Source organism: Protopterus annectens, chromosome 9.part0 (genome assembly GCF_019279795.1).
Source record: "Protopterus annectens isolate FY-2018-M chromosome 9.part0, PAN1.0, whole genome shotgun sequence".
NCBI lineage: Eukaryota > Metazoa > Chordata > Ceratodontiformes > Protopteridae > Protopterus > Protopterus annectens.
Window position 1 is genome coordinate 1,272,260,890 of NC_056743.1, and position 13,638 is coordinate 1,272,274,527.

The 13,638-nt window shown below is 43.2% G+C and overlaps 1 protein-coding gene across 1 annotated transcript in view; it reads right to left on the reverse strand.

The window, feature by feature from the left end:
- LOC122810654 (glycerol-3-phosphate acyltransferase 2, mitochondrial-like) overlaps positions 1 to 13,638 on the reverse strand; it is a 938,290-nt gene that overhangs the window by 864,134 nt on the left and 60,518 nt on the right. Inside the window, exon 4 of the mRNA XM_044082227.1 lies at positions 8,666 to 8,784. Within this exon, the coding sequence (XP_043938162.1) occupies positions 8,666 to 8,784 (119 nt within the window). The remainder of the gene's footprint in view (positions 1 to 8,665; positions 8,785 to 13,638) is intronic.

Below are 13,638 nucleotides of genomic sequence, written 5' to 3' on the forward strand. Positions count from 1 at the left end.
CTCTGTGGCTACCTTAGGCAGAAAGGAAGGATTAGTCCTGAGGGCCACTCTGTCCTTGTGAAAAATAAGGTATGGATGCTTAATGCACAGAGCTTGTAATTCTGAGACTCGTTTGGCTGAAGTAATAGCGACCAAAAAGGCCGTTTTCCAAGATAAGAATTTCAATGGCACTGAGGCCGCCGGCTCGAAAGGTGGTCTTGTTAATGCTTGTAAGATCAAGTTAAGATCCCATGGAGAAACTGCCGGCTTAATAGGGGGCTTTAAGAGAAACACGCCTTTTAAGAAGGTCTTGCATATTTTTGCTGACGCCAAGGAATCTACGCCATCCCCCACGTGATAACGAGAGATGGCTGCTAGCTGGACCTTAACGGTTGACGCACTAGCTCCTTGTCTAAAAAGAAAGGACAGGAAGTCCAGGATAGTGGGAATAGGAACCGTAAAGGGATCCAATTCCTTCTCCTTTGCCCAGATGGAAAAGCGTTTCCATTTACTGTTGTAGAGCTTTCTGGTGGATGGCTTATGAGCTGCCACCAGAATGGCCTTAACAGGGGACGAGATACCGGGAGTCCTAGCCATTAATGGAACTGGATCAACCAAGCCGTAAGCCGGAGATTGACCAGGTTCGGAGTGTGGCATCTCGTTGGATGCGAGATTAGGTCTGGTCTGGGGTCCAGAATCCATGGGGGAGCCACACTGTGAGACTGCAGAAAGGGGAACCAGATTTGTCGAGGCCAGAATGGGGCTATGAGAATTACTCTGCTCCCCAACCGACAGGCTTTCTGGATGAATTTCATCATCAGAGGAAGAGGAGGATATGCATAAAAGAGACCGGGCGGCCAAGCATGAGCCAGAGCGTCCCTGGGGTATTCCCCTCTGGGGGGAACTATCGCGAAGTAATCGCTGCATTTTGTGTTTAGGGGAGAAGCGAAAAGGTCGCAGCGAGGTTGACCCCACTTGAGGAATATCTTCGCGACAGAAGGATTCAGAGACCACTCGTAAGGGCTGAGGAATACCAGACTTAACTTGTCCGCTAATATGTTGGACCGTCCCGGAATGTGCGTAGCTATCAGAAAGCGGTTGGTGGAAATCGCCCATTCCCACACTCTCATGGCTTCTCGACACAGGGGGTAAGATCTGGTCCCTCCCTGTTTGTTTATATACCAGACAACGGACATGTTGTCCGTCTGGATTGCAATAGTCCCCAGAGGAAGAAGGTGATTAAGAGCTTGCAACGCCAAAAGCACTGCCCTCATCTCTAGGATGTTGATATGCAATGCAGTCTCTAGGGGAGTCCACGTGCCTTGGACGGACTTGCCTGCATAATGCCCGCCCCACCCGAGGCAAGAAGCGTCCGTGGTCAACGTGGCTTTGACTGGGGGAATCACTTTGAGTTCCTGAGCCTGTAACCACCAAAGAAGGGAGTCCCTGCATGCCCTGCTCAGGGGAATCGGCATGTCTAAGGGATGGACCGATAGTGACCATTGGACCTGGAGAGTCCACTAACACTCGCAGACGGGCATGTAGAGATAGGCCGATCGCTGCTGACATAGACCCTAGCGCCCTCAGGACTAATTCTGCTGTAGGAGTGGGGCTCCGAAGAATGTCTGAGACTTGGAGATACAAATTTTTCAGCCTGACCGATGTAAGAACCACTCTGGAGATCCGAGTATCCAACCTGGCCCCTATGAATTCCAGGGCTTGAGTGGGGCACAGGCAGGATTTCTTTAGATTCACTGAAATGCCCAAATGACGGAACAGAGAGAGGGTGTAATCTCTCGCCACAACCAGTAGATGCCTGTTGGGGGCGGTGAGGAGCCAGTCGTCTAGGTAAGGGAACACCTGAATGCCCTGGAGTCTCAGGTGGGCTGCAACCACTGCCATGACTTTGGTAAACACTCTGGGGGCTGAGGTTAGGCCAAATGGAAGCACCCTGAACTGATAATGACTGGCTTCTAGCTGGAAGCGGAGGAACCTCCTGGATCGTCTGTCCATTAGTATATGGTAGTACGCATCTCTGAGGTCTAACGAGCACATCCAGTCGTTCTCCCGCATTAGGGGGAGAATAGACTGGAGAGTGACCATCCGGAAATTTTCCTTGGGTATGAACAGGTTCAGGGACGAGAGGTCTAGGATGGGTCTGAGGTCCCCCGTTTTCTTTGGCACCAAGAAGAACCTGGAGTAATAACCCAACCCGGACTGATCTGGGGGGACGGGCTGGATGGCTCTTTTTCTTAGCAACTCTGAAATTTCCAGAGCTGCTGACTCCCTCTGATGGGGTGGAACATCGGGGAGACGTTTGGGTTTGGGGGGTAAACGGTATTGTGTAACCTTTGGATATAATCCGGAGCACCCATCGATCCTTTGTAATGGACTCCCAGTTTGACAGGTGCTCCGATAATCGCCCCCCCCCGACTGCCTCCAGAGAGGGACAGTCGGGCAAGCCCTCAGGGCTGTTGCGCGGGTCTGTCCGAGAAAGGTTCTCTAGACCCGAAGTTACGCGGCCCCCCTCTGCCTCTGGGCCGGCGTCCACCTTGTCCTCCTCTGCCTCTAGAGGACGAGTTGTCCGCAGCAGGATGGGATTGCTGAGATTTACGGAACCACAGCTTCTTTTGCCCCCTCTGATTCCTGGAGAAGGATCTTTGGGGGCTAGAGAAGCGGACTCCGACGGCCGACAGCGTCTTCCCATCCTTTTCGCTTAGGACCAGCGTGTCGCCAAATAAGGCCGAACCGTCATAAGGGGCGTTCGCGAAGGACGCCTTAAAGGGTTCTGTGAAGTCGCAAAGGCGGAGCCAGGAGTGACGTCGCAAGACCACTCCAGCTCCGCTAGCTCTAGCGGCCCCTTCCGTGGCATGGGAAAGAAGCCGCATAGATGTGTTTGATATGGACTTTAGAGTGGCCATTCAAGTCTCAAAAACCTTTTTGTCTGGGACCGAGATGGACTCTGGAGGGGCTGCAGCGTATTCTTTAATTAAGTCACGCTGTAGCCTAATGTGTGCCATGTAGTTCAGCGACCTTATGGCAAAGGTCGCTGAAGCAAACATCCGCTTCCCAATACGGTCCAATGCCTGGGACTCCTTGTCCGGCGGATGGACCGAAGAACTTTCTTGGGCAAGTTCGTTCCTAGTGGCCGCCGCCACCAACATAGCATCAACCGGCGCGCCTTTGGACCAAGAAGGTCTATCAGAGGGAGGGCTGAGGACCTTGTCTGGGCGTCTAGGGATAGGCTCCATGGTGTCGGGCTCCTTCCAAGCCCTGGTGGTAATTAAATCCACCAAGGGGACGGCTGGGGGGACACCCAGGAGGCAGATGGGCCTGCCTCAAAGGCCTCCAGAAAAACAGACTCGTCCAGGGAGGGCTTTTGGGCAGACCACCCCCCTCTTATACGCAACATTCAGGGGGTGACCTTGGGGAGCCCTCCGTATCATCCAAATCTGTATCTGGGTTAATGGACTCTGGGGAGTCCAGGTGCCTCCTTTTGCACTGATGCTTCCGAGGCGCCTCTTCGGTGGGACTGTCCGAAGAGGGCTCGTCTGCAGGGTGGTGTTCCTCCATAGGAACCAACTGGAGGCTTTGGGCAGGCTGTCCAGATGGACGGATGATCGAAGACAGACCCTGATACAGTGGGGGTACAGGTGGATCCGAAGGCCCGGTCGGGGACCTGGATGACCTCGACAGTACCCTCTCCACTACCTCAAAAGCCAAGGGAGATTCACTGTCTCCAGCCAGAGAAAGTAACCTCCTCGGCTCCGAGGATAGGATCGGGGTCGGAGCCGACGCAATCGGATCTGAGGTAGTGGTGTGCTCTGACCCAATCGGCGCCGAAGACACAACCACCCCCTTGGATCCGATGCTCAACCCTCGCCCCCGAGAGCTTGGATCCGACAAGCTCGAAGGTATAGTCGGCGAAGACACAATCGCTATTGGCGCCGACGTATCCCCGGGTCCGAAAGGGCCTGGATCAGACAACTCCGAGACCCAAAAACGGGTCGGAAAAGGAGCGATCGGGGCAAAAATGGGGGCTGCACTCCCTCCCAAAGGGGGGGGGGAGGCAAGAGCATCCCCATCTGCATCTGGGTCTGTAAACATCTTCGCATCATCCGATATGTCTGCTTCGGAGATGCTTCTTGTAGACCGCGAAGAGGCAGTCGAGGCAGGCCAGGAGGGCCGCCTCGAAGACCATGAGGGAGACCTATCCTCCTCCTCCGGCTCCGGAGAAAAAGAAGGTGAACGGAGCCAAGAGGATGAGGATCCAGAGACCCTCACTGGGGACTTCAGAATTTGTTTCAGGCGGAGCCGAGGGATGAGACTCGGCCCGCCTTTTAGAACTGTGACCCTCTCTGTCTTTGTGCTTCTTCTCCCTGTGAGAAGAAGCACTAGACTCCACAGAGCTGGTACCCGATAAGGGAGGTTGAGTCCCGGGTACAGCTAAGGGAGTAGCCGGCGCCAAAGCTACATTAGTAGCTTGAACCCGGCTGGGAGAGGAAGAAGAAGCCGATTCCTGGGGGAGTTTTCCCGCCAGGATCAGCTTGTTCTTCCTGTCCCCGAGTGCCGGAGGGTTGAAGGCCGCACATATCTGGCAGGCCTCTGACAGATGAGCTGCCCCCAGGCACAAAACGCACTGAGTGTGGCCATCAGCTGGGGAAAGCTTGTGGCCACACTCGGTACATTTTGAAAATATGACCTTAGATTCAGCCATAAAGTTCTCTCTCTCACACACACACACACACACACACACACACACACACACACACACACACACACACACACACACACACACACACACACACAAACACTAGGGGGGGAGGGGGAGAGATAAAGTTAAACTAAGGGAAGATTAGTTAGTTTTTTTTTTTTTTTTTAAAGGGTTTTAAAGGGTTTTTTAAAACACACACACACAATTTTAAACAAGAAAAAAAAGCCTATAAATAGAACAATCTCACCAGGCCAGGAGCTCTTCACTAAGAAGCAACTGTCTTTAGCCGCGGCAAAAAACGATCTGAGGTAATGTGGTTGGTAGCAAGGGATTATGGGTAGGGGGGAGGAGCTAAGAGCTCGGATCTTGGAAAGCTGCCGGTTCGGATCCGAGGTCGGATCCGACTACCCACAGGTTGCAGATCAAATGAAGTAACTACTTCAGATCCATGGTTTAGGGAGGTAGGATCACTTACCAAGATGGAAATATAAGGAAATGACTAAATAATTAAATCAGCAAAACTAGAATATTGAAAACATAGACAGTTCTGAAAGGCAGTTCTTTATTTTTTCTAAGGCAGCCCTGCTTTGGATAGGTGGGGTCTGGGGAGGAGGGCACGGAATACCACATCCTGCTATTTTAATGAAAAAAAAAAAGAGAGTGCTGACTTGCACAGGAGTGGGGTCACTGTTTGTCCAATAAGTCTTGCAATGCACTAAACAATGTCTCCACTATGGACATCTGGAACGGTGGCAGCAACCTATACAAAGTTATGAGCAAATGCAACCAATATAACTGAAAAACACAAACAAAAGCCGAAATAAAAAGAACTCAAAATGTTGTAATTAAAATAAACATAGGACCATCATCACTAAATTCTTATTTTTGCAATTATCAGTTCGGACAGTGCCTAACCCTAGCCCCAACGACAACGGTTATGTGCAAAGCACAAGACAGAATAATGTGGTCAATGCACTTGTGCTGCTCTGAACAGTCACTCATAGGTTCATAGGTAGGTACTAGGCTATTGGCCCTAGGGCCTATATAAGCCTAGCCAAAAATGTACCCTGGCTTTCGCCACCCAAGAAAATTATTTTATATAAAACTTCGAACCTAAGCAAATACTGCTCGATCACAAGACAGACTCCTCTTTCATCCACTTCCTTTGTATAGCAAACACAGCACAATATTTTATTTTATATGATTGTAATGTTATTACATATTAGATCACTTTTGGGGACATGTTCTATCAGCTCTGTAAGCCAATGTACTAACAAGCAATCATTATACTAAACTTCAGTTTAAATAAGAGGCAAACAATTTCCATCTACAGACATTAATATTTGTTCTAAAACAGTATAAAATACAGAAATTAAAACCACAAACAAACAAACCCTATATGCATGTTCTACAAAAAAAAAAAATGCATCTAAAATGGGGTAATTTTAAATTAAATACCACACATACTTCTGAAGTATACCTCATCTGGGGTCTTAAAAAGTTCATGATGCTAGAAGTTGCACACTGAAAAGGTCAGTCACACATTTTGTGTTAGAAACCAACTGATAACCATGATTAATTCATTAAATGATCCATTTTATAAGTAAGACTAGCATATTTTAACCATCCTATGACCTTCCTACATGAAACTGTTAGTAAGTTGTCAGTATATGTTCCACATTTTCCCAATATGTTCCACATTATGGGGGCTGGTATTCCTCATTTTGGTGGTGCAAGGCTCAGAGCTATGACCAGACTACTGGGAGCATCTGAATAGTAAGCACACACATAATAATTGCTACTGACAATAATTCCCTCAGCTTCCAAGCTAGCAAATGCATGTTAAGATAACACAAAGCGTCTGTAACAGGCAGGAAATCCTACCCAATCATCACACATAAGAAAACACATATAAAAGAGGTCACAAGTCTAATCTATACGCTGACTTGACGGCACCATTACACTAGTAAGCAAAGACTTAGTCCTGTAAAAATGTACAAGTAGTTGCCTAACAAAGACCTGCATATCTTGTATGAAACAAATTAAAAGTTTAATTTCTTTCTGGTTATAAGAAGTTGCCTTGACATTGAGTGTTAACCCCAATTCAGACAATCACGTTTTGTAAAGCGCTACCCATTATAGACATATACACACACACAAATACACAAAAGTATGTCAACAGCTGCAAAATCAACTACGGCCCTTTCATTTCCTCATACTAAGCTGCAACCACATACTACTACTGAATGAAAGGGAGGATAAATTACAATATTAAATCATATTAATCGTGTAATCCATACAATAAACTTGACAGTACCACACATACCTGAAACCCCATTACCTCCAAAGAAAGACATGATGTTAAGTTGTTTGCTGAGAGGAGAAACTTCTTCAGAATTATTGGCTTTGTCAGCCCTATGTTTGTGCTTTCTCACTCTGAGACTATATCCGTTTAATTTTGTAGGGGTCTAGTGACTTGGGCTAGGTCCTTGGGGCCAATGGGACCATCCTTGAGACTTTGCCCAATATTTTAGGTTTATCCACTATCATGTATTCTGCATTGGCTTTCTCCACCATTTGCCATGTTATTCTGGAAGGGGAAGGCTCCACTGAAGGTACAAATTTAAGTACTGCTTTTATTTTTTTTAAGTCTGAGGCATGGAGTCAGGAACTTTCTTGGCTATTCTTATGACTTATGGTAAGAACCCCCCCCCCTTTTTTTATGGAGCTGCCAAGCCAGCAAAGGGCTTACATTTTTAACATTTCCTACCATTTCTTTCTTAGATATGTTAACTTGTTTTTGACTTTTCGTGATCTTTTTCTCTCCTCTCATTACTCTTCCTATTTCAATACTGGCATAATTTCATTTTTTTAAATTTTCCTTCAATTAATGCTTTTAAAGTAACTAAACTTGATAAGTGATTTTAAATGTCTCAGTCTGGCAACCTTTTCAAATTCAAGCAATATATGAAGACTCTATGCTTGGGCAGTAAACAAAAGAAGCACTGTGCATACCCTCTAGAGTCATGGGCAGATGACAATCTTACTTCATCTGATGGCCAAAAAATTCTCACTACTTTTAGTTGCATTTTTGTCAAATAATAGGAAAAGTGCACAACAAACTACAAGACAAAGCACACTTCATTGCAAAACTAAATGACCAGCCTTACTGAGCAAGACAACAGCATGAGATGATGTTGGAGATGTATATGAAACCAAAAATGGGCAGGTCACCACTCTGTCACAAAGAAACAATACTGACACAGTGAACAAGTCAGAGCAGGTCACCACTGTCACAAAGAAACGACACTGACATGGTGAACAAGGCAGAGTGTAACAGATGAAAAATCGGAGACTGCATAAAATATAAAAACCTTTAAACACACATTAAGTGCCGTCCTTTCCTCTTAAGACTTCTTCAGAAATACACACACACACACACACACACACACACACACACACACACACACACACACACACACACACACACGGAAATCTTGCAGCACCCATCTTTGCAAGGTCTGGCCAGATCACAAGACACAAAAGATGGGTAAACACAAGTGCTAGTGATTCACTGTTACAATGACCTTTCCTAAAGAAGATGCTCAAATACATCACAGCTCAGTATTCACTGCAAGTGACACTACATACTGAGGGCAGAATAGTATAGCTTGTACTCATCCATATCACTATTCCTCCATGCAGGTGTAACTGTAAACAACCATGCAAATTAGGGAAGATTACATCAATCATCATTCTCAATCTCTACCTGGTGTTGTCACATAATGAATTACTACACAGCAGCCTCCAATCCATCCCAATCCCACAATATTCAATAGTAGTTCAGGAGCTTGAAGTTTACATTTATAAACCGTTTGCATGTAGTTCTCTCACATGCTACTGTCCTGAGAATGGAGTAAAAAATAATTTATACAATACTGATGACACTCAAAGCTGAAAATAAATCCTTACTGGTAAGGATATGTTGACTGAGACTGCCTACTAAGCAACGGTCTTCATCTGGTGCATCTAGATTTGAGACACAATTCTGAATCCACCAGGGGGTCTTCTCACAGTCAACTATTTCCGATCTGTAGGAAATTAGAAAAATAATCATAATATTAGCTATGTGCAAATAAAAATACAGTTCTTGCTACTGAAGTCTTCTTAGCAGCATGGGTGGAATATCTTAAAAGACCTAAATTCACGGCAACTAGAAAACTGTGGAAAATTTTAACAAGAACTGCAGAAATGTTTTGCAAAAAAATATGGACCACAGCACATAATTCTACCACTTAAGTTTGTCATTATGTTGCAACTTGTGCTAATTATATAGTTTCTAGACAGACCTGCTACCAAACAGAGATGCTTTCATTATGCAGGGCAGACTACGTTTTACACAGTACCTGCTGAAGGCTACTAAACATCACAAGCAGTGCAACACAAACCAACACAAATGTACAAACTATGCATTCATTCAAGTACATCACTTTAACAACTTATAGTGGAGACCTAACCATTGAGCCTGTTCTTCTGTAAATGAACTTACAAAAACCAATCAATGAATCGACACTACCACAATACATTTAAGCAGTAAAATGTAATTTTAACCCCCCTTAAATGCAAAGAACTTAACTTGCCAAAAACTGATAAGGAAGAAACCTTCCTGAAAATGGTCACTGGTAAAGGTGTTGATTGGTGTTTATAAATATACAGTACGTACAAGAATGGCCACTTACACTTGCATGGAATCACTGAATTCAAATCACTTGAATGTATTTAACATTTTAAACAGTTAAGTCTCAAAACTCTTGTGCATTTAAATTAATATTTAGGACAAACCATTAATGGCTGGGAAACTCATTTGTTAATGACTAGGGTTACCACCTGTCCCACTTCGAGAGGGACAGTCCCTCTTTGGGCAGTTGTGTCCTGACAAAAAATATTAAAAAGGGCAAATATCCTGAGATTGTAGGACATAATTATGTCCCATATTTTACGTAATAGTTGCATAAAATAGTTATTTCTGTATCTAAAATACCTAAATGTTACAAGAAACATAATAAGCAACTAAACTGCTACAAGAATAAGCTTTTATTTAGGAAAAAGTTAAGTTCTATCCTTTGTACTGACTGTGTGTATGTGTCGGCCTGTAAAATCTGGTGTGTCCCGAAAATGTCCCACTTTGACCATTTGAAAAGGTGGCAACCCTATACATGACAAAACTTTGTATTCACAGCCTCTTCTATGTGAATGGGACATTTTTACCTTGTTTCACATCTACTGTTTAATTTTTTTACACTGAAAATTTCTTTGACTGTGACTTTTAATTCAGGATTCAAGCGATCAAGCTGTAAAACATAGCATAAGTGACAAAACCAAGCATAAAATAAATCAATTGAAAAACTACTTCCCTTGGACTTTCCTTACCCTGACTGCACAGTTCTGCTAAACTGCTGCTATTTTTTGTTCGATTTACTTGAACATGTACACAGTTTCAGCATTTTGTCAAATGTTCACGGTTATAAATTATAAAAAAAAAAGTTACGAATTTTATATGGAGAACAAGAAGAAAATTGTGGAGACTGTGGAAAAAAAAAACAATTACAGACGATTATGTAAGCCCCTCAACTTCCCGGCTTAAGTGCTGATACCGACTCAAAAACAATAGACCCACCACTCATCAACTAACCGTCAATACATGTAAATAGTCTGAAATAATACATCCTTTGATATGGAAAGGACACATGTCTTGGGCCCTTGAAATGCATACTAGCAAAAAGCAGCATGTGCAAGTACATTTACCATAACAGATCTTCAAGAAGTCAATGTAGCAGTAAATTGTAACATTTGGTTAACCCCCCTTGTATGTCAACTAACAGTAAGAAATTCTAGTCAGCGGCTTCCTTCTCCCTTGTAGATACCAATGCAGGCCTCTCACTGTAATGTACTGATGCAGATATTTACATGGCTTACTTACTTATTATATGCTAATTGAATTCTTTTTTGGGTCTTCCAACCAGAATTTCTCCACATGGAAGGATGGATGATGTAAACAAACAGTTCTTCTGTCCGACTAAATATATACAGTTTATATACAGAGTGCAAAATAAGGTATGTAAGCAACCTGTGCACTAATATTTTTACAAACGATGTGCACTAATATTTTTGCAAAATAGCAAAACAATTAAAGGATTATGACAATACAAACAGAAATGCTTAAAGACCACCATTAAAATGATTTAAACCATAGCTAAGACCCATGGCCCTGTGGCACAGAGGAATACTGTGATGAGATGACTAGGACCCAAACAGCCTGGGTTCTGGAAGGGCTACAGGGGTGGAGATGTAAGAAGGGAATGGGTATTAGCTTGCCCATCCTGGGGTCAATGAAGTTGTGTGCTTGTTGCATCACTGATGTCAGTCAAAGGACGAAAGTATTAGAGTGCCATCAACTAGTGGGTGGACAGATAAATGTTAAGCAATGCCAGGATGCAGTTCGGGGACAGGAAGAGGACTGCTCTTCGGGAGTGTCATGAGATGGATCATTAGCAGTGTCTAACACCAGCTGCAAAGATGGGAGCAATGAAGCAGAATGGGGACCTCTCACGTGTATTCTGTCCTGCTGCAGCCAGCCTTCTACAAATGATGAGAAATGATTAGACCTAAAGACTCTTTTTGCATAGTCAATAAAATGGTTGAAGGGTTCCCGCACTGGCTAGGGAATGAATGGGCCAGATCTTGCCCCAATGGGAAGAACAAAAGGGTCAAAATGGTGTTGGGAGGGCAATGGCTGAAGTAATAAAAACTTAAGAGCCAAAAATGTAAATACAAAAGTAGCTGCAAATTATAACTCACTATAGTAATCGTGACCTTGACCATGATACAGGGAACCAAGGATTAACATGGACAATATGCATGTATTGTTCCTACAATTTCTTTTTTTTCTATGCAGTCTGGTCCTACACTTTTCTAAAGATCTCACTTCCAGTCTTTTTCTCTCTGCTACAGTATTCACTACTTCAGTTGGCTTAGACTTTTCATTTTCTAGAATTACTTTTTTTGGTAGCCAACGAACTTAAAACTTAACAAGGCTTTACTATTGTCTAGGCAATTCAGTCTGTATCCCAACTAAAAAAAAAAAAAAAAACCTCTGAACGTCGCAAGTCTTTAGCCACCATGAGATTGTATACAATTAAATACCCATTTCCTCACCTGATATTTCAGAAGACACTGTTGAGAATTTTTAAAGTCTGACAATCCGTCTCTAGCCTGCAGTGCAAATGTCTTCTTGGCCTCTTCCCATTCTGTTACCTTTCCTTCACTAGTTAATTGCTCCAAATACCTTGGTTCTTTTGCCTGTTTTCTCCAGGAAATTCCAGACTCTGCTTGCATATTCTCCATACCCCTAATCACAGTCATGCTTATTAACAGACTCCCCCCATTCTTAATTCCCACGTTGGCTTAGTTATTGGAATGCTTTCTGCTACTTTAAGAATATAATATTCTGTATGGCTGTTATTCTCTGTAAGGATCTGCATCCAAAATCTCAATCTCTCCTTTTTTGAATTTCCCCGTTTCAAAATCATCCCTTTTCACTTCGAGATATGGCTTTTTGTTTGTTATGTATACAAGCCTTAAAACATACCTACAAATCAGGTAATCCTAAACCACCTTGTTCCATTGGAAGGATCAAGTTGTCCCACTTGACCCCTGCCCTATCCTCTCACATATAAAATCCTTCTACTCTGTTACACCCATAACTTACACACTGGTTAATAAAAATATGCCTGACCTGTATACAAAACTAAAGGGACTAAACATTTTTACTGCTTTTATCTTGCTATCTATATCCATAAATAAGAACTTTCAGTTTCTTAGTTTTTTCATCTTTTGTTTGGTCATGTACTACATATCCTTCTCTGCCATACCAGGATACTTTTAACTCATTCCTAAATACTTAATTTTATTGTGTCCTTATAAATATGGGTAGTGCTGAGCCAATTCATTTGTTGATAAGTAGTTTACAGCTTCAGCCTTTGTTTTGTCTTCATTAATTTTATAGTCCTAAAAGACTTTAAACTATGTTCCACAACAATGAAATGTCCTTTTCTGGTTTTATCCAGTACAAAATAACACTGTCTGCATATAAAGCCAACTTTTCTTGATCATACCAATTACATCCTTGAGTTTCTGAGTCACTTATTTTCTTTGTAAGTGGCTCTAAATATAATTTCAAAAATGTGGTGGGGGGACACACCTGCCTGGTTTCTCTGTTCAGACAACTTATCAGAGAGGAACACTCCCATTTCAATTTTTGCCTTTGATCACTCATATATCCTCCTAGTTAAGCTTATTATTGCATCAGGGAATGCAAATGCTTATATATTGAACTATTTATAAAATGCCAGCTTACTTTGTTGAAAGCTTTCTCCACATCAAGACCCACCAACAGCAGCAGTATTCTTTACATTCTGCTTCCCTCTGGATAATCATTTCTATTAATGTTGTCAAATGTCTACTTCCCCGCCACAAACCACAATGATCCATACTTACCAAGTTTGGCAACAACTTTGCCATTCTTTAAGCTATTATAGACATAAATATTTTATTAATCATAGTTTAAAACTGAAATGGGCCTATATGAAGCGGGTCTGTAGGGTCTTTACCATCTTTAGATATTGCAACCACAGCTTTCTTCCAGGATGCTGGGAGTTTCCTTTTCTTTTAAAATACTGTTAAGCAAAAAGCAAACCACCAAGCACTAAAAAAACCAACAATAATACAAACAATTTACCTATTAACAACCCAACCCACACAATACGCCTCCAAAGGGAGGGAAGGACCAGGCAAGGGCGGAAAATTTGACAGCAGTAAAGATGGATACATAAACTTACAAGGAATGGTAGGTACAAAACTGTATATCGTTCACTCACATGGCAAAA